This window comes from Pundamilia nyererei, unplaced genomic scaffold (assembly GCF_000239375.1).
Source record: "Pundamilia nyererei isolate P.nyererei 1_Seehausen unplaced genomic scaffold, PunNye1.0 scaffold00018, whole genome shotgun sequence".
In the NCBI taxonomy this organism is placed as follows: Eukaryota; Metazoa; Chordata; class Actinopteri; order Cichliformes; family Cichlidae; genus Pundamilia; species Pundamilia nyererei.
The window spans coordinates 236,210-261,446 of record NW_005187419.1 but is presented as its reverse complement, the minus strand read 5'-3'; the positions used below and the strand labels follow the sequence as shown (position 1 = coordinate 261,446).

The window sequence follows — 25,237 nt, the reverse complement described above, 5'->3', positions numbered from 1 at the left end:
TCTTTTTTTTTTAAAGCCCTGAGGCTGGCACACAGCAATACCAAAGGAACTTCAACACCATACCTACCAGCACTGATGCAGCTTTGACCCCAACTCCCTGCCTTCCCCAGGCTGTCTTTAAATGAAGCGACCTTCCCACCTTGTGAGAAGTTTACAGTCAAGTTTGGTCTTTTGGAAGCTTTTGCCTGAATTATCAATTTTTCTTCACTTTAGTCCTGCTTAGATGTTTTTGTTTTTGAAGGTGAGCTATTATGCTCTTCTATAGTTTCACGTTTTTTATCCTTAGACTCTACCATTGTGTTTTTGTATCATTCATATTGAGAAATTAAGATGTTTAATGATATTATAAAGCCAAAATTAGAAAAAGACTTTCCACATCAAGCCTTTGGCTCACAGGTCACTGTGAGTGATAGGGATAGGATTGTACTTTTCAGCTACTTGGGATACCAAAATGATTAAAAACAATAATAATTTTTTATGTTTATTGAACCTTGGCCAGTCTTGGTTGCCGGGGATTGCTCCGCCAGGACCTCTGCTCCTGGTGGCCGCCCAGCTCACAATGCATCCGACCCCTACGGTGCCCACCACCTGCAGGAAGATGGGCCCATGTCCCTTATTTTGGTCTGTGCCCAGCCGGGCCCCATGGACTAAGGCCCGGTCACCAGACGCTCACCCTCAGACACCCTCCCTGGGCCTGGCTCCAGGGTGGGGCCCCGACAACTCTACCCCGGGGAGGGTGAACTATTCCCTCGGTGGTTTTCTCATAGAGGTCTTCTAAATCGCTCTTTGAACCTTCTGACAAATGAAAGAAATTAAGTAACAATTTGCATTTAGAAGTCATATTGTTTTTGCTACAGCCTGTATTTGTGTTTAGGTGTTTCAAGTGAATGGAAGTCACATTGACGATAGAGGTTTTAAATATTCATGTATAAAATATTATACACTTGGAATTACAGGGTCAGGTTAATTTTAGCATCCACCACTGGATATGTATATAACGTCCCCTTTAATGAGTTCAATGAGTTCATTTATTATAAGATTACATCATTGTTTTCCGTAGCTGCTACCGTTTTTTGCAGCTGCCAACTGATCATTTGGGAATACTCTTAATTATAGTAGGCTTAGGCTTAGGGCATCAATAATTATACTGGGATAGTTTAATCTATTATATTTTCCAGCATAATTTAATTTCACATTGATGTCTTCTCAGTAAATAGCTCTGTTTTAGCACATGGTTATTGTATGTCTGGAATAATTGTAGGTATCTGTGGCTAATCCGTCTGAGTGTTCAGGAAGATGCCAAATCAGCCAACACTACATCCAACAGCTCTCCATAGTCTCAGGTGTAATAGAAATGAGCACAAATTATACTGATGTTAAACCCTGGCCAGTAGCAAAATGCCTGTTTTGTTTCCCACTTATTGAAAGTGACACCTCACAGCGTTTTAAAGATTTATCTGGGTGTAATTGTCGTATTGACCGTGGGCATTGAATAAGCAACCGTCACTGTTTTTTGTTGTACATAAAAAATCAATTCTTTACTTATTATACAAGCATACTAATGAAAAAGCAAGGTAATGCCTGGTATTTTTCCACTGGCCCTAGGACTAAATGCTAGGCTACCCAGGTGAACAAATACTTAAAACAATATGTGGTTTCTATAACAACACAAGCTGGTTGTGTCCAGGTAAATACCACGCTGCATCTAATTGTTGCCAGAACTTTTCTTTGATTTAAAGTTTAGCACGCATCCTGTTCAATTCTGTGATTTTAGGATTTAGATGTTTGTCAGATCCTTGGAATCACTAAGTCGGAGGAGAAAGAGTAAGATAATGAAATGAAGCATGTTGACAAACTATGCGTGACAGATCATCTCTTGCCTCCCGCCCTCCCCTCATTTCCAGACAGGGTTGGGCCAAACAGCAGGTGGTGCAGAGGAGAAGCCTGGACATGGGATATACAAATCTCTGGCTCCCTGACTTCTACACCAGGCAAGCAAGAAGGAGCAATAAATGCTAGATTTATATGTAAGTGTATTTTTTTTTATCACCAAATTCTTTGTACTGGTTGGAGATTTATGTATTTCATGTGTTTTGTCTTAAAAAGACAGAAAATAGCACATCACGTGTGGGTGTTACGCTATGTACTCAGTTAATTTCACTGTGAATGGGGCTTTCTCTTGTGTGAATGCAGTTACGTAAGTTATGTATTATGGTCTTCAACTTGAGTAATCACTCAGAAAGTTGTAATATATTACATTTCTTAGATGTCAATGATCGCCAGATGATTTTTACTGAAATTCTCCACCCTGATTAATTGATTGTTGAAAAAATATAGGAATAAAGTGAATTGTTGATCAATGCTGCCATCAGATTTCAGGGTTTGCACTGCCTTTAAATGTTTAATAGAAAAGTCTAATTAGCAGCACAATCATGACGTGCAATGCATTTAAAGAGCAGAGACATTTAAAGTAAAGATAAAAAAATACTGTACACATATTGCTTTGTGAGATTCATAGTCTACACATTAATTTATGATATTTGCCTCCCAAGAGTGCATTAATATTGCAGAGGGGTTTACTCTGATGGGAATAAAACCCTGGGAGCTGAGAATTTTTGTTAAAGGTCAAGTTTGCCATACAGAATACACTCTGCGTTTCACCAGGGAGGGTGTTCGGATTGGTTGAGGATTTTAAAGAAGGATTTCAATGCATCTGTTTAAGTCTAAAGCTTGAATGTTAATGTGCACATTTGGTTGTTGCTATTCATTTATTCCCCTAAATGTTCTGTTTAAGGTGTATAATTTTCATGTTTTATCTTTGATAGTATTTTTAAGTAACTGTTATGTACCTGATATATCTCATTTGTATCATGATTATAACGATTTGTGTTGTTTTTCCAAGATTTTACCCCTAATTGTCTTTCATGTTGTTGTTTTTGGAGGGGCGTTTTTGTTCAGACAGCTCAGGTGTCACAGCAATAACATCTTGGGTCAAAGCCTGCTGAATAGAGTTACACGTGGACTTGAAGAGACAAATCAGGAGTCAGATCAAATGACTCAAAAGAGGAGGAAAAAAAGCCACCCTTTAATCTCAGGACTGCAGTTGTGATGTGAATTGGAGAAGCTGAGGGCCAATGGCCATTTTAAGACATGGAGGCGCTCCTGTTCGGCTTCAAAAATCTTTTGGTAGATGAAACTTGATGTAAGCATGGGGTCAAAGAAGCAATAAAAGATTCTCTCCACTCACCTGACTTCTGCCAGCATGCCGTCACAGCATAGATGATTCACCCTTTGAAGAGGCGAAGCTGGGAACTACTGTGGTGTAATGATGTAGCAGCTACAGGTGACTTACACTTGGCTTATGATTTAGGACAGGCCGACCACAGACAGTATGGAAGGGCAGACAATCTCTTGGGTCTGGATATATGTAAACAGTACGGAACAACTGAACACTTCATATCCATACAATGCTACAGACTTAAGCGAAAACTCAGACAAATACCAGTCATACATCGTTGGTCTCTTCCTTTCCTGCCTGTATACCATCCTCCTTTTTCCTATTGGATTTATTGGTAACATCTTAATCCTGGTGGTGAACCTGAACCACAGAGAGAAGATGACCATCCCCGATCTTTACTTTGTTAACCTGGCTGTAGCTGACCTCATCCTGGTGGCAGATTCCCTCATTGAGGTCTTTAATCTGAATGAAAAGTATTACGACTACGCCGTCCTCTGCACCTTCATGTCACTTTTCCTGCAGGTCAATATGTACAGCAGCATCTTTTTTCTCACGTGGATGAGCTTTGACAGGTACATCGCCTTGGCTAGCTCCATGAGCAGCAACCCACTGAGGACTATGCAGCACGCCAAGCTCAGCTGTGGCCTCATTTGGATGGCCTCCATCCTGGCCACGCTTCTCCCCTTCACCATTGTGCAGACCCAGCACAGAGGTGAGGTGCACTTCTGTTTCGCCAATGTCTTTGAGATTCAGTGGCTGGAGGTAACCATTGGCTTTTTGGTGCCCTTCTCCATCATTGGTCTATGCTACTCTCTGATTGGGCGAATTCTCATGAGGGCCCAGAAGCACCGTGGACTGTGGCCACGGCGGCAGAAGGCCCTGCGCATGATTGTGGTGGTGGTTCTGGTATTCTTCATCTGCTGGCTGCCAGAGAACGTCTTCATCAGCATTCAGCTACTGCAGGGCACAGCTGACCCATCGCAGAGGACTGCTACCACCCTGTGGCACGACTACCCGCTCACAGGCCACATTGTTAATCTGGCAGCTTTCTCCAACAGCTGCCTCAACCCCATTATCTACAGCTTTCTAGGAGAGACCTTCAGGGACAAGCTGCGTCTCTTCATTAAGCAGAAGGCCAGCTGGTCGGCCGTGAACCGCTTTTGCCACCATGGTCTTGATTTACACCTCCCTGTCAGGGGTGAGGTGTCAGAGGTGTGAAGAGAGACAGTTACTAAAGTTACACAAACTTGCGTCAAATCAAAGTTACGTATCAGTTTTCTTCAACTGTTATTTAGCTTTGCCTCATACAGTAGCTTTGCCAGTGTCTCAGTTAACCTGCTCACTTTCTGAACAAAAAAATTAAGGATTTACACCATGAGAAGGAAAACAAGGTGTTTAGTAAATATCAAACACACAAATACAGTATATAAAATCTATTTCATGCTAATCTCCAAATTTACTTTTCCTTAAGTTCTCTGTGTGGCATCAGAAAATGAATGACAAGCGAGATGTTGGTATGTGCTATTTAAAGTCTGGCAAAGTGAGATTAATAATAATAATAATAATAATAAATATATCACCCTGTGTGATATATATATATAGCATAAGGACGCCTACACATCCACACCATCATGTGGCCTCATTTGGAACTAAATTAGCAACCGTCTTTGCTCTCTTCCTGTCTAAGACAATGCAGTGCCTATTTATTTCTGCTTTTAAGTTTTTTCTTTACTTTTGTTGAAATGTTGCCATGTTTAGTGAAAGTGGACCTATTAAACTTATTTAAAACTCCAGATTTTTATGTTTTTACTCTACTGGAGTGACTTTGCATAATTCACAGTTCCAAATAATCCATATTTATCTCATACTGGGGGTCATTCAGCCCCTCAGTTCAGCTCCCTGCAAAAAAAGACGTAGCTCCTTCTTTATTAGCTGCCCCTTGCAAGCAAAAGATTTGCAGATCTATCTCTGACAGCCATATTTGGTATAACCAGCCTCATAAAGAGCTATAAGTGGATGAAAATCTACATTTCTTTTACATGGATTTAGCAACCTGAAATGTTGGCCATGTTTAACATGACAGAAAACAAAGAAAAGCATAATAGGTCCACTTTAAACATTCACTGGAGCATGCAAACACATGTTCACAAACTTACTTTATTGTTATAAATAAAGAAGATGTCCCACTTTTCCATGAACTGAAAGTCAAAGTTATTGATAGCATCAATAAACCTGTTTTAAATATTGAGATTATTTTGTAGATCTTTCAGGAAATAGAAGTTAACACACAATCTCTATTTCTTAATTGATAAGCAGAACATTTGTGCTCATATTTATATTGAATCCACTGTCAGAATCGGGATCAGGGCTCAGTTTAAAGATGGCTGCAGTTATTACCTCACTTGTCAGTTCCTGTTAGCATGACGGTAAAGCAAAGAGGCAGGTGTTGTTTTTGCCAGAAGAGCAGGAGACTGAGTAAACATATCATTCAATGCTAACAACATAAAGCTGCTGCTTCATTCAGGCTTTCTTTAACATATATTCTTAATTTCTAAGTACAGAGGCTTTGACAGACAACATTTCATCTTCTCATACTGCATCCACATATTTTATTTACAAGGTAAAAACTTCTCTTTTTTAGGTAGAATCAAACAACTAATGACAGTAACACAATTTGGCCAGTCAGACATGTGTTTGTTCCAGATTCACTGTGTTCCCAGAGGCCATCACTGCGATATAGCTGCCTGTAAATTGACAAAATGATTTTGACAGAACATTATAAACATTAAGATAATGACCACAAAGGTTAATTTTATTCAAATGAGCAGGTGCAGTGTACAAATTTTCAACTGTATGGTCCCTGAGGCGTTGCATGAAACCTGTCATAATTTGTTTGTTGATCTGTAATCAACGTCGTAAATTCTTGTGTAGTACTGCACTTCCTTCTTAATTTCACAAGTGGTTCTAGTCATATATTTTATCCTTTATTATAACATGGTTCAAAGCATATTAACAGTGTTATTTACATTTTTACAAAAGCAAACATTTTACAGTATCATGCATTATGAATACTGGATACAGGAATTGCCATCACAACCAGGTTATCTTTATACACAATCTGTGTATTGCCAGCCTGCAGGCCGTGTGTGTGTGTGTGTGTGTGTGTGTGTGTGTGTGTGTGTGTGTGTGTGTGTGTGTGTGTGTGTGTGTGTGCATTAGGCGACCAAAGATAATGGCGTAACTGGGAAAAACAGGAGTCCAAACCACAAACTGTTATTCCAGCTGTAACGGGCCCTCAGCCTGGGAAAGCTACTCTCAGTATTGCTTCAGTGATTGTTTATTAGACATCTGCAAAAAATGCTAAACTTTTTGCAGTGCACGATGCTAAAAATTCTCTCGACTAGTGTTTCCATTACGCTAATTTTGGTTTTTTGTTTTGCACTTTCCCCATTCAACAAGCTCTGCTTTTCACACCTGTCCATAAATCTGTTAATCTTAACAAAGATTAAGCACAGATTGTATATTTGGAAATTTTATATGAACGTAGACATATCTGAAGATTTATAATGTTCTGTAAACGGCACATGGCTATAAGAGTGCCGTGAGGGCACAGAAACAGGAAGACAGGCAAGTAATAATGCAATGAGGACTGTCAAGTTCATTGATATAATTAAGCAACACCTAGACTCCAGAGGCAAGACCCTCTTTGTTGAGCCCTGAAGGAGAGGCAAAACCCCCCATCTGTACACATATAAACACACACAACTATGAGAAGAGCTTTTCAGTGAACTATGTGAACAGCTGAGACTACTGAGGAAGGTTAAAGGGTTGTGGTGGCTGACGTCACAGAAGGGAAAAGGGTGCAACTTTTCCACTGCCTAAATTCAGTCCTTCCTCTTGATAATTCTGACTTGCACAATAAGCAAGAACCATTTGATAAAAGCACAGAATGAAATACTATTGACTTATCCAATGTTTGAATTTTTGTTCATTCCTTAAGACGGAGATCTGCTTTATTTCTTCATAGTTTGCTTCCAAGGAAAAACAATCGATTGTAATTGTTTAAAGTGGTCTTGAGCAACAGTTCTTCGCTCTTTCTGGAGGGTTTTAACAGTTCTTCTTCTTTCCCACGTCATTTGAATCCAGTGCTTTTACCTGACCATTTTCAGAACAATGTTTTTGTTTGTCAGAGGGCCCGGTGGCGCCAGTGTCCGGCAGCCTCGCCTCTGTCAGTGCGCCCTAGGGTGGCTGTGGCTACAATGTAGCTTGCCATCACCAGTGTGTGAATGTGTGTGAATGGGTGGATGACTGGATGTGTAAACCGCTTTGGGGTCCTTAGGGACTAGTAAAGCACTATACAAATACAGGCCATTTACCATAACATAGACTTATGAATCATTCAAAGCAGCTAATTCAAAAGTTAGCTGACTGAAGGGATGAACCAATTATGTGTCTTCGGTCTGAACAGTCTCTCAAAGTATTGTCCTTAAGAATTAAGAGGAAATTCAGCAGACACCTGACAGAGGACCTGAGAGATGCATCTGACCCTTCAGTTGATCCATCTGTTGTTTGCCAAAGCCTCAGACAAGTAAGGGTGGCTGTCAAGAAGCCATTATCAAGGAAGGGAAACAGATAGAAAAGGCTGAGGTATGCCAGGTATTACACAAGAACTGAACTGAAAAATAGTGGCAACAGGTCTCATGGAATGATAATTCCAAGTTCAAAATGTTTGTTTTTTTCATCAGCATGTATGGAGAAGATTGAGAAAGAGGTGTTGACAGCCATCTGTAAAGCACGGTGGAGGCTCTGTCATGGTTTGAGGCTGAATTCTAGCCAGTGGTGTTTGACATTGTGCCAAAAGTGATGGAAATATGCACACAGAAAGGTACAGTCGGAGTTTGATCAACCATGCAATGCCATCTAGAAAATATCTGACTTGCAATGGCTTTATTTTTCAAGGATGACAATGATCCCAAACATACTGATATTAAGGTAAAAGCATGGAGCGATTGAACAATATCAGTCATGGATTGGCCTCCAGAGTGCAGACTACAACACTGAAGCAGTGTGGGATCATCTTGACAGAGAAGAGAACAAAAGGCAGCCAACATCTAAAGAAGAGCATTACATTCAATTCAACTCAATTCAATTTTATTTATATACCACAAAAGCAGTCTCCTCAAGGTACGTTTTATTGTAACGCATAATAACAATGTCCTTCAAGAAGCCTCGAGACCTATTTCTGAAGACTGCTTAAAGAAACTACAAGAAAGCTTGTCTAAGAAAGTTCTAGCTATGTTGAAGAATAAAGGTGGTCATACCAGACACTGACTTTTAAGCTCAAAATATTTCTATTAACTCCATTTTAGCTTTATGTACAGTATTTCCATGCATGTTTGCACATTTCAATAAAGCTGCGCACCTATTTCTCATTTTCCTAATAAAATATAAAAGAAAGGTTGGGTGGCTCAAGACTTTTGCACATTACTGTATGTTGAAGAATTCGTATTGCTGAAATCTAAAAAGAATCTATCCTCTGCTATGAACATGAGCTGCTTACAGCATACCAAAAATAATGCTTGAAAAATATGATTCTGCTCCTTAAATGTTATTTTTACATAACAAACATTCCCAACATTGTCTAACTGTAAGCTTAGCATAGGTGGGGCATGTCAATGTAATTACAACGGGATGCTCTGGAGCTTATGCATAAATATAAGGCAGTGCACTCGGTGCACCTGAGCAGCTGAATAATGGATGAGCTGTATAATTGCATTTGTACATTAAAATCCCAGGAAAAAAGAACTTGAACAGTGCAGATTATATTCCCAGATACAGGAGTAAAGACCCCTGAAACTACCTGATGTCAATTTAATGTGGAATTCTGGTAAGCTGAGAAAGATGCAAAAAGCAAAACAACTACTCCTTTAGATTTTTCAACAATAAAGAAACAGAAAAAACAATCTGATCTATCACCATCTCATAACATAACTTACTACATCAAAGCTTACTTACTACAAACTACATCACATTGATTTTTATCTGTCATTCCAGATAATTCATCATTCAAGCATATTTTTTAAATCCTGTGACATAACAGAAAGTTGGCCTGAAATCGGTTAGATTTAATGAACACTCAGCACATAACATGAAAAACAACTGATTCTAAGATGAAGTTTGGTTTTCTGGCCCTCTCTGACTGGAGCTTTAAACTCCACTTGTTGCTCAGTGATGGCTTGATAATCCTTTAAAAGGTTTAATTGGATGAGAGACCATTTATTTATACTACTCACAAGCAGTAAGGTGCATTTGACTAAACAAAGTCACTTTTTTCAAGTAACACTGAGTGTTTTACAGGTTTTAACACGACAAGCTTAATGATTGCAACTATTTAAAAACAAACAGACAGATAAAGGTAAATAAAGGCAGAGAAATTATTTAACACAAAAGCTATTTTTTTTACTTTTGTGTTTAAGCCAAATATTAAACACAACCTATAACAAAACAGCTATTCAGACTATTAAAAATAAATACAAAAGAAAAAGAAAGAACGCCATATCCATAGGTAAAAACTACAAAAAGAATGACTGAAATATCATGAAATCTCTAAACGAATGAAAATCTAAGTACAATACAAACAAATACAGGTATATTGGTATGAGGCGTAACAAAGGCATGTGAATAAGATATAAACAGTGTGTGAAGTGAGTCATCGTTCCGTGATTACAGTGCCCCCATACTGCCCCCGTGCGGCCGCGTTTGGTGTTTGCAGTGCGCTGGCGTGCAGGCGAACATGCATTCACGGGAGCAACAGATCCGAGCGCATGCGCAATTCATTGTTTTGACTGAAAATGCCGTCGGTTTCGAAAACGGCGGCCAATGCGTCTCCTCAAACCGAGAAACCTACCCACTATACGTGAGTAAAGCTGCTGCAAAGAAACAACAAAATCGTTCGCTGCTGAAAATGCTCGTTTGAACGCGCACCTTTGCTCGCGTGCATTTCCAGCATTCCTCAACTCCTGTGCGTGCGTTAAAAACATGGTGCTTTTCCTGGCTTTGTGACTACCTAACGTTACATAGCAGACAGCGACTGTACGCTAAAGACATCTGCGTCAATACAGGAAACTCTAGGATCTTAAATCACCAAACTGGTTAGCCAACCGTTAGCGGGATCGTTTTGAAGTGTTTCGTGCTGTTGATGAAAGGGTTTTGATGGGTCTGGTTAATATTACACCGTCAACTTGGTTCGCTAAATGATTAGCCAGGAACTCGCTAACCAGTCCGCTTGTAAATAGCTCGGCCTTATTTTGAGTTCCCTCTTGCTACGCACATTTATAGACGTACGCTCAGGTGCTCTGTACGAGCTTTACGACGAAAAACATACGTAGTCTTCACTCAGCATAGCAAGCTAACTCTACTGACCCAAAATGTATAGTAGGCTACAACACGACTCCCTGCTAAACTTTTCCCTTGGCTAAGCTCTTAGTTGCTAGCGTATAGCCGTTTAAATCCCGCTTCGTGTTTGCCCTGCTTGTTTCAGATACTTGAAGGAGTTCAGGACAGAGCAGTGCCCGTTGTTCCTCCAGCACAAGTGTACGCAGCACAGACCCTTTACGTGCTTTCACTGGCATTTTCTCAACCAGCGACGAAGGCGACCCATACGAAGAAGGGACGGGACTTTCAACTACAGCCCCGACGTTTACTGCACCAAGTACGACGAGACCACAGGCATCTGCCCAGATGGCGATGAGTAAGTCCCGCAACTTCAGTCAGGGCAGCTACATGAGTGTGTCACTGCGTCCTGGCAGCTGTTGACGTTTGAAGCATGTTTGTTTTATCTCAGTTTACTCTTTTCATGTCCTGTTTTACATTTTTCAGGCTGTATGACCAAAATAGCTTTCCTGAAAGGTTTTAAAGAATTTTAGTTGTTTATGTATAATGAACTTTGTCTCGCACATAAAATGAAATTAATAACAAGTAAAAAAGCAAATAAGAAAAAATGATGCCAGCATTAGGTAACATATTTTGTTTAATTTTAACATCAGTATTGCTTAGAAATGTCCATTAAAAAATGACTCAGTGTTTTGTGTATCTGATATACGGCTGCACATTTAATCGAATATTAATCTCAATCGTGATTTTGATTTTCCACAATAAAATGATGATGATTAATTGATATTGTAAATCCGTCCTTTGCCAATAGAACATAAAGCAAGAGCAAATCAGACACTCCCTGACGACATGCCTGCCTGTGCCAATCATAGCTGTTACCTGCAGCACACTACACAGCCTCAGGGCTCCTAAATGCACTGGACCGCAGTGATGACATACTGTAGATAACAAACCGTTAAAAAGTCTGTCAGCGCAGCAGAAAGTGAAGAGCTCATTCCTAGAAGTTGGATCATCATCATTTGTTGTTTAGAAATGCTTTGGATTTAGGGCAGGTGATGTTAATAAATGCAACAAGCCTGCAGCATTTTTTCTAGATGTGTTGCGCCACAAAACAGCACAACTACTCAGTGTTCCATCCGCTTTACAAAGCAATCACATTCTTTTTGGCCAATGATGTGCCTCCATGAAAATGGACTTCAGGTTTATCATGCAGGTACAATGAATTGCATTAAAGGCTTTATATTGTGCTTCAAAAGGTGCACTTCGGTCTGGTGTATATCACAACACCTCAGAATTTTTAAATGAATAGCAATGGAGCACAATGTAAGAGTAAAAGCTGCACTTATTTTGGGGCTTTTTCCCCCCAATATTTTTCTTCTAAAAGCTTCACTGAATGAGGACCAGTTTTATTTGAATACAAATTTTTTTACATAGTTTTGTCATGCAATATGAATATAAAAACAGCTTTATATCTTTTTGTTAGTTTTTTTTTTAAATCACAAAAATGAATCAATCATTTTGTTAAATATTCACAATCCCAGTATAGAACCAAGCAACTGTGATAAGCATTTTGGCCATAATTGTACAGTTCAAGTTTGATAGTGATAATAGGGGGGGGACATTTCCATTATGTATGTATGTATGTTTTGTTGTTGTTTGTTTTTTTTTAACAATCTTTTTAACAATTTTGTATGAAGGCATTGCATGACTTCACGCCAGTGTTGCATGCATTGTGCAGATAGGTGCAGGTCAGACATAAACATTCCTGCATATCTTTACTGCGCCATTATTAACTCATAGATTGGCTGCATCTACCATTTAGATCCCTTTTGTAAAGGAGAAATTTTGCCACAGATGTTGTCAGCACATTACAGATGTAGCATTGCACTGGCGATGTATCACCTTGGCTTTTGGTGTCTCATACACTTACTATGTATAATATAAAAAATATGCAATTAATGTAATATTTAGAGATACACTGATGCTGGAATTGTGGTCTACTGTTGATGTTCACTGGAACAGTGTGAGTTCTTTCTTATGAATATATAATGTAGCTATTTCAGAGACTTTTAGCTCTTTATGACTGTCTGAAAATGTAGCTACTGCAAAATCATGGGACACAACAGATAAATCAAATATTGGCCACATCTTCATTTACTGATGTTGATAAAAATCTACAAGTCTGAAATCACCATTTTTTTTTTTGACAGGATTTGCCCTTTATGTGTAGTATGAGAGCAAACCCTCTTGTCCTTGAAGTGGGCTATTTGGCTACGTTCACACTGCAGGTCTTAATGTTCAATTCCGATTTTTTGATCAAATCCGAATTTTTTTGTCTGCTTGTTCACACTACAAATAAAATGTGACAGCAAACATGCTCTAGTGTGAACACTCAAAGCGGCCCGCATGTGCAAAAGAAGACGTCACACACAACGTGCTCTGTTTAGACCCAGACCAAACAATATTGTTTGACTGATGGCCCTTAATATAAAGACTTGTGTCGGACTTTACGTTTCCCAATTTTGCTTTAAGTTGTAAAGTTATTTTGTTATTTACATATGGCCTAACAATGATCCTTATTGCTGTTTTAGAGAGGAGCGGTGCTTCAAAGGATAGTTGCAGATTTCTGTCAGAATCTGCAGATTATACAGTACAAATAAATTATTCACGTTTCTTCAACGTTGTCTTCCCAACAGTTTCACTGGATGGCCAGGAAGTGTTCGCGATGTCTTATCTGGCGCTTCACCGGCGCTGATAATTGCCGTCTGTCTTGTGTCAGTGACGTAAAAGACGGATTTAATGCGACATGACCGTTCAAACAGCAGTCGCTTTCTAAAACATCAGATATGTATCGGATTCAGTACCACATACGAAAGTGACCCAGATCGGATTTGAAAATTATCGGATTTGTGCCGTTCACACTGTCATACCATGATCGGACATGGGTCGCATAGGGTCAAAAAAGTTGGATTTGATGCGCTTTCGCCTGCAGTGTGAATGTAGCCTTTGAGAGGCTGACTCTGCCCCCCAGCATTATATTTACTGCTTCTGCTATTACCTCTGTCTAAAGGCTGTGTAATTTGACACACAACCATTTATTTATATTCCAGGCGTCATATTTTCGAAATATCCATTTACCACAGTGCCCCATTTATAGTTTAATATGTGATTACTGATTATGGAACATCTGTAGTTTTGTGTGTTGGGTATTTTGTGGGCTGTCCCTGGGGGGAAATGGTTTCGCTAAAGGGCTGCGCTTCTCGGTGAGGTGGAAGTTTAATTATCGAGCTGCTAAAGGGTTGCAGTGACATTCCTAATACTAATGCAATAATTTGCGCCGAGTAGTATATACAGACAGCAGCCTCTCGGTGTGACAGGAAATTGTGATGGCGCATTTAATCGAGTGCCTGATAGAAATGATTAAAAAAAAATGAAATGATTAAAGTATTCAATCCTTACAATTCCTCCTCTACTAATGGATGCTATTTTTGTATGACCTTATGTGTTGCTATAGCAACTGCTCAAGAAAGGAAAATTTGGTTTATTCAAGAGGCTTATTTGCTCTACATATCTTGAGGCATTGGTAGTGTGTTAGCCCTGCATCGTGGTAACAGAATAAAGCGTTTTAGCGCAACTTCACCTATTTCCAACATGTATGGAGGAAAACAAAGTCTGAAGCAATTAAAGCTCAAGCAACATGTATATAAAGAACAAGTTTAACATTGACTGATTCAGCTTGTGGCCTTCAGGATCATTATAAAACGTGCTGCAGGCAACATTTTAATGTGTGCAGACTAAATAAATAAGTAAAAACATTTCTATATGGCCAACATACATATCCATGAAAGAGGCAACAGCACAGATGGCTGGGTGTATGGTCATGTGGCTTAAAGCCAATCATTGTCCCTGAAAATGGGGTGTGCCCAATAGAAAACCAGGGTGGTACTTAATGTGGCACTTAGACAGGAAGAGTGTAAATAACTGGGGTTATTTAAAAAAAGAAATCCCCATCTAGTATCATACACATATCCACTACAAGGGGCACTTTAAAACAACAGGAAGAAAAGTACAGTGGGTAAATAAAATGACGTATGCATGTAAATGCTTTTCACAAAAAGAAAAAGTGCTTTCAAAGGGATATGTCATCCAAATAAAATGGTGTAAACTATTAAAAAAATGCTCTGAAATCATAAAAAGAAAAAAATACACATATTTTGGAACCACGGGGAAAATCATATTAATTAAACATATTCTTTGATATTATTAGGTTAGGGTCTTTTTTAAAATAAAAAATCAATAAATATAAGAGATATTATTGTCTGATATAGGATTATGTTCAACATTCCTGTGTCTTCCTTGTTGTACTTTTTTATTTCACGGTGCAACAAATGTTTTGAGATGGTGAAAGGTCTGAATTACCAGCAGGCCAGTTCAGCACCTTGGGCTCTTTGGATGAGAAACCATGCTGCTGTAACAGATGAAGTTTGGGGTTTAGTATGCCCTACAGAAATATTCAATCCCTTCCCTGAAAAAGTTTGTGATTTGGATCAGAATATATGTTGCTCTGAAGCCAGTATATCTTTTTAGCTTTGATGCTGCCTTTGCAATCTTGCAAATTCATAGGTACTAATGCACCGTTATACCCCATATCATACGGGTCAGAGATGCAGGCTTTTGAACTGAGCACTGATAACTGCAGAGCTGCTTTTAAGTTTGAAAACATTTGCTCGGAAGAGTGTGTTGCAACTTGTGTGGTTGGTACACAGATTGCAACATTTACATCAAGGTTAAAAGTGTCAATCACTGGCCTGCAAAGTTACCATTTTAAAACTCTAGATTTCCAGAGTCCTGCACTTATAGCAGAATCTTAAAATATGTACAGCTGTAAGAATTCCTTTATAGTCCTTATGGATTTATAGTGAATTGTTATAGCATTAACATTAATAATCGAAGAAGGATGAAGCATTTTAAAATAATTGTACTTGTGCTATATGTTTAGTTTTTGGACATTTTATGTTGCATATTATTTCATTGCCTTGTCAGATTGTTTCTGTTCAGATATCCTATTTGGATCAACTGGTGAAAGTTGTGAATGTGTTCTTTGTTTTTCTTAGCTGTCCTTATTTACACCGGACCACTGGTGACACAGAGCGCAAGTACCATCTACGATATTACAAGACTGGCACTTGTATCCATGAGACAGATGCTCGAGGGCATTGTGTGAAGAATGGCCTCCACTGTGCTTTTGCTCATGGGCCACATGATCTCCGACCTCCAGTCTATGATATCAGGTGACATGCAAAGCAAATAGTGGCCTCTTTTATGCCTGCCAGACTTTTCACTCAGAGCTTACAATGCACTTAGCAAATGAGCTACATTAAACCCCTGCAGTGCAGAGTAGCTATTTTGTATGTGTGGATTTGGTTTATAGAGACTTTTTTTTCTGAACAAGTTATAATATATAAATATGTTTTAATGAGCTTAAGGAGTCAGTTCAAATCAGTGCATACACTCATAAGTAATGGTCATGTACTGCTCTGCTGACTTTCATGTGAGCTGGACAAGTAAAACACATCAATGACAACCTGTTAAAAAGAAACACCTCCAAATTTGTCTTTATTTCTCATGTAAAGACAGTCTGACAACATTAACAATTAGCTAGTCATTTATAAAACAAGTTACAGCCAAATTAAGAAAAAGAAGACATCATGTCTTGGTTTTTCCAGCATGGACTACACTCACATTACAAAGAAATGCTACTATTGAAGATGAAAGAAGGGTGTGGGCACAGGGTCTTGGTTTTCACGCTGTCTGTCTTTGTGAAAGTGACAATGGTTCAGACTCAGATGAAATTACCAGCTCACACTACTACTTTAATGACATCATTGTCAGTGTTTCTGCTGTAACTTCTCCAAAATCCCTTAAAAGTTTTACTCTCAAAAACCATTACAGTGGGCCCTGTTGGATCCTTTAGTGGTCCAATTCCAGCCCACAGGCCGTAGGTTTGCAGTTTCCTTTGGATGTACTATATACAGCTAATCCATGATATGGTGTCTCTTTATATTTATTTGTGTTGTATTTTGAGTTTCAAAGTAAGCAAATATCATTAGATTGAAACTTGTTTTTGACTGGTTATGAGAGTAGGCTTGGAGATTTCCCCTTCAGAGTGTTTTTCAGTTTCCTTTAAAAGTGTTTTTTGGTGTTGTTGTTGCTTTGTTTTTGTTTTTGTTTTTTTTGTTTGTTTTTTTTAAGGTACACTGAGTTAAAAATGTTTTTAACTCTTTATGCACAGAGAAATCCAAGCACAAGAGGCCCTCCAAAATGGACAGTTGGGATCTGGGGAAGGGATTCCTGATTTGCAGCCTGGTGTGCTAGCCAGCCAAGCTATGATTGAAAAAACTCTGACAGAAGATCCCCGGTGGCAAGGTTAGAAACTCCAACTTGCATGCCGTTTGTTGTATTGAATGCTAATCAAATCAATGTTCTTTATTTATTCGTTTTGTTTATTTATTTATTTTTCATTGTAATAGGGATAAGAAAGTAAACTGCGATGCCTCTTTTTGCAGATACCACTTTTGTTTTAGCCAATTATAAAACAGATCAGTGTACTAAGCCACCCAGACTATGCAGACAGGGCTATGCTTGCCCCCACTACCACAACAGTAGAGATCGGAGGAGAAATCCTCGAAAGTTCAAGTACAGGTGAGTTTTCATTCTGTATAAGTTAAAATATGAAGGCTTCTAATTCTAAAATGTTAAAGCTGCCTCTTCTGAATGCAGGTCAACTCCTTGCCCTAATGTGAAGCACGGTGATGAATGGGGCGAGCCCTCAAAGTGTGAAAGTGGAGACAGTTGCCAGTATTGCCATTCTCGTACCGAACAGCAGTTTCATCCAGAGGTGAGTTAAGTTTGTTTTAGTCATGATGCGAGTTTTTCAAGCTTAGAGTGAAAATACAATGGCCATAATGCATAATATGATGTATTTTTGAGCATTAGTTGTGCCTAGAAGTAGTGTGAGATGTCAACAAAATGTTCATAGAGATGCTTATAAGCAAAAAACTCTTTCACTCCCATAATTTTAACCTATTTCTCATCTACATATCTACCAGCTTGCAAATGGTTCATTAACATTTGGTGTTAATGCTACATTTAAAAAATTAAAAATTTGTAATAATAAGATTATTTTAAAAATAAGATTATTATTATAATCATAATTCTAAAATTAAGATTATAATAATAAAGATTATTGCACATTTTCATTACTAGTACATGTCCATGGTACTGTATTTCTTGTCCTGTTCATCTTCTTGCCAGACAGATACTGTACATGTGTCATTGAGTGGATGTTGTTTATATGGAAAAACAGAGTAATTTTAGCCTTGTTGCTAGGCATGTACAGTTAAACTTTTGTGATGTAAGTTGTTGTTGTTGTTGTGAAATTAAAACAATAGGAAGCTTTCATAAGGTGCTGAAGGAAAGGCTAAAAATGGATTGTCACCCATTGATAGGTGGTTTCCAGGCAACATGATGGCATTAGATCCTGCGTAATTCAACTTCTGTGGATATAGATTCAATTCAGTTTTATTTATCTAGCAGTAGTTTATAACAACTGCCACCTCAAGATGCTTTATATTTATTTTGTTTATTGTAAGTAAAAAGCCTACAATATCAGTGGTATAGAATGAGAGGTCCCCCCAGGAGCCTAAGCCTGTAGCATAACCATTGGCTGGTTCAGGGTCACCTGAACAGACAGATTTCATGTATTACAGTCATATCACTCATCTCCTCGGTCTCTAATGTATGAACCATAATATTGTTTTGTTGATGAGACTGACGCTGTGGTTAGTTTTCTATAGTGAGACACATTTTCATCTTATTTCTTTATAATCCTGATTTTCTGTCTCCCAAGATCTACAGATCCACCAAATGCAATGACATGCGCCAGACTGGATACTGTCCCAGAGGACCGTTTTGTGCATTTGCACATGTAGAAAGTAAGTGCATGTTTGCCTTAATACTATCTGAGTACAGTGAAAAGGATTTGAGGGTGTTTTGAGACTTAACATATACATATGTTATGTTTATATGTTTTTAGGAATTCCTTCTACAGAAGAGACCATGAGCTCATTGCTAACAGCGATACAGTCGAGTTCTCAGTCCCAGCTGAGCTCTCAGCAGTATTCAGAGTGTCCAGTCACTGAGTGGAACAGTGGAGGAAACTCCACCAACAGCATAGCCAGTAGCAATGGACAAATAGGAAGTGTAGGTTGTCTCCATTTCTCACTCACACGAGACACAATTTTAAACAGTTTGATTTCAAACGTCTGAGAACTCTGTCATCACTTTCATAGCTCATCCATTGTGATGTTTTTATTTCGTGTCATTTTTTTGTATTCATCGTTTTTATAAGACCATGTGCACTTGTCTTTCTCAGGTTTCATGTTCTAATAGCTCAACTGTAACGTCAAGCTCAGGAAGCGACACTTTGTTATCCCCAATGGGATCCATCAGCAGCAGGCTCAAATCCTTAAATAATAATAATTCATGTTCAGAGTCCACCACATCCAGTGTCTCATCTCTGATGTCTAACTATCCCAAAGCTCCGGGCTTTGAACGTGAAGATCAGGTACACAGACTGCTCTCTCTAACCTCGGGAAAACTAAACCCCACACACAGCTTAGGGCTTTACACTTTTATCGCAGCCATTTGTCACTCGTTTATTGTTTGCCATGCCATTTTAATTTGACCACTTCAAGCCCTTTTCCTCGTATTTCATTGTTTGCTTGTCATGTCATTGATTTCTTTAAAATATCCCATTACGTACATGCACTATATGTATGTGATGATGACTTGTTAAATGTTAAACACCTGTCGAATATTACAGGACACTTTAAAGTCATTTTAAAGCAATTGAAAAAGAGCTAAAACTTTGTTTTTGAGACGCTACACTAAGGCCCAGTATAAGATGAAATAACTAGAACTGTGAATCATGGAAAGCTGCTTTATTAGAGCCCTAGAATAAAAATATGGCATAAAAATGGTCTCCACCGCTCCCCTGCAGCTGAGCCGCAAACCACATCCTGGACTTTAAAATGAACATAATATGCTCACTTTATGGCATTTCTGTTCGTCTAAAGAAATGTCAAATCTTCTGAGGTGTAGCATTGTCTTATGATCAAGCTGACCAGCAAATAGTTTCGGTTCTTAAACTGCATTTGTGGTTTTATAGTTCCTTGCTAAGAATTCCCCTAAAGGGAATTTTTTAATGTTTTCTGGCTTTATAGAAGACTTCCACTCACAGTAAAATGTTACTGTCCCCTGCACTCACGATTTGCTAGTGCTACAAGATGAAGGCAGAATGAAGTAACGTGATCGTTTTAATTACAGTCTGCAGTCAGTCTGAAGAAAGTTGCTCCATAAATGTTAATCATCAGAATGACAAGAGCCGTGAGCGCTGCGAAGCCTAAGTGCAGGGACGGTGAAAAATGGTTAAGATAAAATGTGTTAGTCCAGGGCAGGTGCAATAAAACTATTTTGATTAATACTGGCTTGATGTAAAGGATATGGCACTGAAATAGACTGTTTCTTTGCCATTTGATCATTTCCAGATTAAGAACAAGGGACAGGTGGATCAAAAAATGATGGACCAAGAAAAACAGGTTTGTTTTTAGTGAGTCATTTAGATAATGTGTTTATTTTATTATGAAACTTGTAATTGAGAACATGGGAATTAAACGCTTTACTGTGCTTTGCTTTTAGACACAAAATACTGTATTCTCTGTGGTGAACCCATTGGCATCAAGCTTTACCTCCAGTATAACATCAAGCTTGGCCTCTAGTATTGGTTCAGACAGTTCTTCACCCACCACCTTATCAACGATGAATGCAAAAGCCACTCCTTTCTATCCAGGGAGCAACACAGTGGAGTCTGTCATTGGTAAGTGTATGCAAAACAAAGGGAAAACAGCTTGAACTGACTGTCACTCTGCAGTTTGTTGTCAAATTTCAGTCAGATTTATTTTGTTTCCCGTCAGGATCCGCACTGGACCTCAACTTTAGTGACATTAATGTTGCATCGCTTGATAAGGAGTTAGAGGATCAAGATAACAGTGTGGGAATGGCAGGTAAGGTCACTTCATATGTTTCAAGCACTTATTCATCATAAATCCTTCCATTAGGATTTGTGTGTTTCTAAAGAACACCTTTATATGCTTTGTCCTTCAGGTCAAAGGGTGCTAAGTGGATCTGCTCCTGTCAACATTCCTGGCTCATTGGCACGATCATCTTCTTTTAATTCTTCATCATCGCTCTCCACCTCCCCTCTAAGTTCTCTCTCCCAGTCGCTGTCACAGTCCCTGCTGTCTGGGACAGTATCTCAGCAAAATCAACCTTCAAACATGCTAGCCAAGCAAGAGCACGGCCTTCTGGGAACACCCACCTCCTCTTCCCAGAACTCTCTGGGTAAGCTGATCACATTTTCCCCCGAGCAAGCTGGAAAGCATTTGCTTTCATCAGCCCCTTCCTTCAGCTTCCCTTCGGTGTTTAATCTAGTTCTGTGTGCAGTAGTGAAGCTGAAAGTATGACTAATAGAGATGGATCGTGTAAAAAGTGACACAAGTTAGTGCAACCAAGATTTTGTTTAATCTAAATCGCTCTTATCTTAACACGTCGCTCACCTAGGCTTGAACGGAGGAGCTAGCAGCATTTGGGACTTTGTAAGTGGCAGCTTTTCACCCAGTCCATCTCCAGTTTTCAGCAGCCTATCCTCCACAACCACCAGTGCTGATGTGGCCCGCCTTTTCAGAGAGCTGGATGAGGCCAAGAGGAAGATCAAACAATTTGAGGAGGCCTGGCATCAGGTGAAGCAAGTAAGTATACACACTGACTGTGTGCCAGTTATTTCCCTTTTTATACTTTTTTTTTAATTCAACCCTCACCTTTGTTCCAGGCCTGTGAAGCTTGCCAGAAAGACGCTCATGAAGCAAAGGAGCAAGCAAAGACAGCAGAGGCAGAGCGGCAGCTGGCAGAACAGAAATGGGAAGAAACAGAGCGCAAGCTGAAAGAGCTCCAGGGGGACTTTGATGCGCTTTGTCGCACCCCTGGAACACCTCTTCTACGTAGCTATGGAGAGCTGGACCAGCTTCCCTTGTCTAAGCTTCACTCCATCCAGAGTCAGCTGCGTAATGACCTAGACCTTATAGATGGGGTAAGAAAGCCCAGAGCACACACAGCATTTCATTTGTAGCATTGGTTTCGTTTTAAAACAGTTTGTCAGACTGTCATTCAGATCCATGTTTGTCATCAAGCATGTTTATTTGAAAAGTCTGCATGAACTGCATTTCCCTAAGTTGCAGCTGATCTCTATTCTCTTCTTCCCCCAACAGGTAATATATCAGCTTCAGTCAAAGAAATGTATAGTTTGCCAAAAGCATGATCGTTGCATTGTTCTGCAGCCTTGCCAACATTATGTACTCTGTGAGAACTGTGCACCTAGTAAAACAGAATGTCCCTACTGTAGAACAAAAATATTGAAGTGGTGATGTACAGTTACTTAAGGTACTATTTAATCAATTAGCCCTTTGAAAAACTACTAATAGATATTACAATTTTCTACACAGCAGTGTCTGTTAGGATGAAATGGTGTTTGACTGACCAAACAAATAGTATTATCAATCAGATTGCATACAGGGGATTCAATCGTTATGGTTTTTGCTCATTTTATGTTCACTTGACATCAAATAGCCAAGCACTTTCTATATGAAAACCAGGCACTTAGTTAATGAATAATATGGAATCATGATTAAAACATTGTACAGGACATAAAATCAGGCCCTCCTAGCACACAGCCACCTGTCTACTATCCCACCTAGGCAAGAGTACATACAAAATTATACATTAGAAGTCTGCTACTAAGCTTACTTAAAAATTCCGTACATAAGGACTGAGTTTGTATCTAAATGCAATGCTTATAACTTACAATTATGAACTGTTTTAATGTGAATAAACATTAAAGCATTGAACCATAAGGATGTTAGGGTGACATCTCAAAAATTGGCAAATGTTGGGAACATGGTGGCCATCCAAAGCTGAGGTTATTCTGCTGATGGTAAAGCTAAAGTGAGCAAAACTCAAAGCAGATATGTCTTTAATTACAGAGGAACTCATCCGTATCAAAAAATAACAATTTGGAAACCATTCAAGAAACCAGACATCCTAGCACCAAGTGACTGATGTCTAGTCCAGGAATCGCATATTTGTTTTAAGCTCAATTAGTCTGATCAGGAAAACAATATGTGCACTGGTGGTGTATGTGATGGAGAACCACAAAGCAGGTCCGTGTCAAGCTGAATTAGTATACATTTCATTATTAAACACAGCGCTACGAGAACTGTTTATGTGATGAAAACCACATTTTCATTGTAGTAAAAAAACAGATTCATAAAATACTAAAGATCCAGTAAGGTTTGTCATCTTTAAATCAAGAGAAAATCTCAAAACACCATTTAAAGCAGTCCTCTTTAATTAAAGTCATATTTTCTTTAAACCCTCCAAAATAAAATTTCACCAACTTTCTTTTTTAAATGCAAACAGTCAAGCATCATTATTTTGACCAACTTTCTGAAGAAGTTTTTCTTATTAAAAGCACTTTGTTGACCTGGGACTTTATTCAAGGGTATATATAAATATATATAAATATAGAAATTTGCTTTAAGCTGCTTTGTAGGTATTCTTTTGTGTCTTTATTTTTTAGATTTATACATTTGTTTTCTACATAATAAGCTACACAATGTCTGAAGCTTTTGTGTGTACTGTGAAACATAATTGAATATTTCATGTTTCCTATTGTTAGATCATAGCATGGTTCTACATATTAAGATTTCATTAAAAAAAAGTACTTAATAGTTTCTACTTTCATAACTAGATTTATAAAAATTTCAATCAAATAAGTGCAAATTTAAACTGCACTTTAGGCATAACCAGCAGCTGTAATATCAGTAAGGCACATGCTACATGTTAAGGCTGTTTTTCAATCAGTTTTGTTTTGTAGAAATTTATATAGCCTATCCATTAGAGAAGCATGTATTGTATTTGCTATAAGCCTGAAACTGGGATTTTTTTTTCCTTTTTTCCCCACTTTTTTTTTTTCCTCTTATTTTTTGTAGGAATCTAGCCTCTTGACCTTGTCTAGAACATATCGGCCTCTAACTCTAAAGTGCCTTGCCTTAGTTCAAAAGGTTATGTGTAGAATTGTCAACGCAAACACAAGTAGTCAAAGCTTGTGCACGCGTTTTCTGCAAAATGTGTATTTTAATTCTGCAGAGGCATTGACATGTTTATGACTATATGTGTGTAAATATAAATATATGCCAGTGTATTTGGCCAAATTCCATTAAGTATTTCTGCAGAAGATGATTGAATATGAAAATTGTCAGTGCCTGTGTCCTGACTTTGCCCTTAGAAATGAACCTTCCCCTCCACCTACCCACTCACCCACTCATTCCTTGGTTGTGGTGCTCTTTTGGTGCAGCTTCAGTCTTTGAATTTAGATTTCCAGTTTAAGATTTGGGAGTATGCAAAGTTAGGCCACATGAATTTATACGGCAACATACAAAATGCTTTTTTTAAACAGTTCAGTAGGGTTTGTTGTAATGATTCTGCAGTGAATGAAGATTTCCACAGTAATTTTCTGCGTTGGGTTTGTGCTTAGATTCCCGTAATTCAGATGACCTTCTACTGTGTTTAAAAAAACAAACAAAAAAAACCCTTTTTATTCTTGCTTTAAAACCAGTAGAAAGTCATGCATCTCCAGGTACACTTTTTGCTACTTATAAATGGGAAAATGCATTGTTTACATTTACACAGATGACAATTAAGAAACTCAGAGGAAAAATATCAAGAAAGGTTAATGGTATTTTAGGATTTTCATGATTATATTAAAGCATAAAAGGCAGGCTAATCATTTCATGTATTGCATGTTATGCGATATATTAACCAGCTACACAAAAGGAGAAAAAAGAAGAAAAAAAAAATGTTCGCACTGTGTCACACTGCCAGAATATTTGTACTTATTTTAGTGTAGTTAAGGCTTAATAACTTCTGCAAGCTTCGCTGCTACTGGAAAAGGTATTAATGTAGTTTCTTGTAAACATTTAGATGTTTGAATGTTGTTGTGCATCCACAGCTCAGATTTCAGATCCTGGAATAATGTCTTCTGCATCTAACTTGACTTAATCTTTTTTTCTTGTTTCAAATTGAATTCTTCATTTGCAAATTCATTTCAGTCTAAGTTTCAGTACTTTTGTAAATCCTTAAAATGATGTCAAGGACCTGCACTACAGTAGATGGTCCCTTTTTTGTTTATTTTTATTTTAATTGATTGAAGGTTGGCTTTGTTTCCTCACCCCCCTATACACTGGATAGCAGTGTACAGTGCAGCTAATTCACAGTATCCTTTTGTTCTGTTTTGTTTTGCCTGTGAAGCCAACAAAATTAATGATGTCTAGTGGGGAAAATCTAAAAATGAACCAAAGCGGTGGTCTAGTAGCTGTCCAATTATGTATTATGAGGGGAAAATTTACCCTTGAACAGAATTCAGACAAGTACTCG

The 25,237-nt window shown here is 38.5% G+C and overlaps 2 protein-coding genes across 6 annotated transcripts; both read left to right on the top strand.

Annotated features, from left to right (window-relative positions):
• Nucleotides 1–3,391: 3,391 nt before the first annotated feature.
• On the top strand, nt 3,392–4,456 carry gper1 (G protein-coupled estrogen receptor 1). Its single transcript, XM_005725996.1, has one exon. It carries the CDS (start codon nt 3,392–3,394, stop codon nt 4,454–4,456), a length of 1,065 nt encoding a protein of 354 aa, XP_005726053.1.
• A 5,574-nt stretch (nt 4,457–10,030) lies between these two features.
• unkl (unk like zinc finger) lies at nt 10,031–24,020 on the top strand. 5 transcript variants are annotated; one of them, XM_013909070.1, is made up of 16 exons: nt 10,031–10,154; nt 10,779–10,988; nt 15,745–15,921; nt 16,923–17,056; nt 17,197–17,332; nt 17,411–17,528; nt 18,540–18,624; nt 18,726–18,892; nt 19,065–19,256; nt 20,239–20,289; nt 20,390–20,567; nt 20,644–20,754; nt 20,855–21,091; nt 21,380–21,498; nt 21,579–21,836; nt 22,015–24,020. In XM_013909070.1, the coding sequence occupies exons 1-16, from the start codon at nt 10,090–10,092 to the stop codon at nt 22,168–22,170; spliced, it is 2,394 nt and encodes a 797-aa protein (XP_013764524.1). In that variant the 5' UTR covers nt 10,031–10,089; the 3' UTR covers nt 22,171–24,020. The 5 variants fall into 5 exon arrangements, with proteins under 5 accessions (XP_013764524.1, XP_005726054.1, XP_013764523.1 ...); XM_005725997.2 differs by having other exon boundaries at nt 10,032–10,154; nt 20,665–20,754; nt 21,311–21,498; XM_013909069.1 differs by having other exon boundaries at nt 10,032–10,154; nt 21,311–21,498.
• The last annotated feature ends 1,217 nt before the right edge of the window (nt 24,021–25,237 follow it).

Excerpts from the sequence above, each read along its gene's own strand:
- gper1 (XM_005725996.1), top strand. The coding sequence starts at position 3,392 with ATGGAAGGGCAGACAATCTCTTGGGTCTGGATATATGTAAACAGTACG.
- unkl (XM_013909069.1), top strand. The coding sequence starts at position 10,090 with ATGCCGTCGGTTTCGAAAACGGCGGCCAATGCGTCTCCTCAAACCGAG. Across the intron at positions 10,155-10,778 it reads GAGAAACCTACCCACTATAC|ATACTTGAAGGAGTTCAGGA; the intron begins GTGAGTAAAGCT and ends TGCTTGTTTCAG. Across the intron at positions 17,333-17,410 it reads CCTCGAAAGTTCAAGTACAG|GTCAACTCCTTGCCCTAATG; the intron begins GTGAGTTTTCAT and ends TTCTGAATGCAG.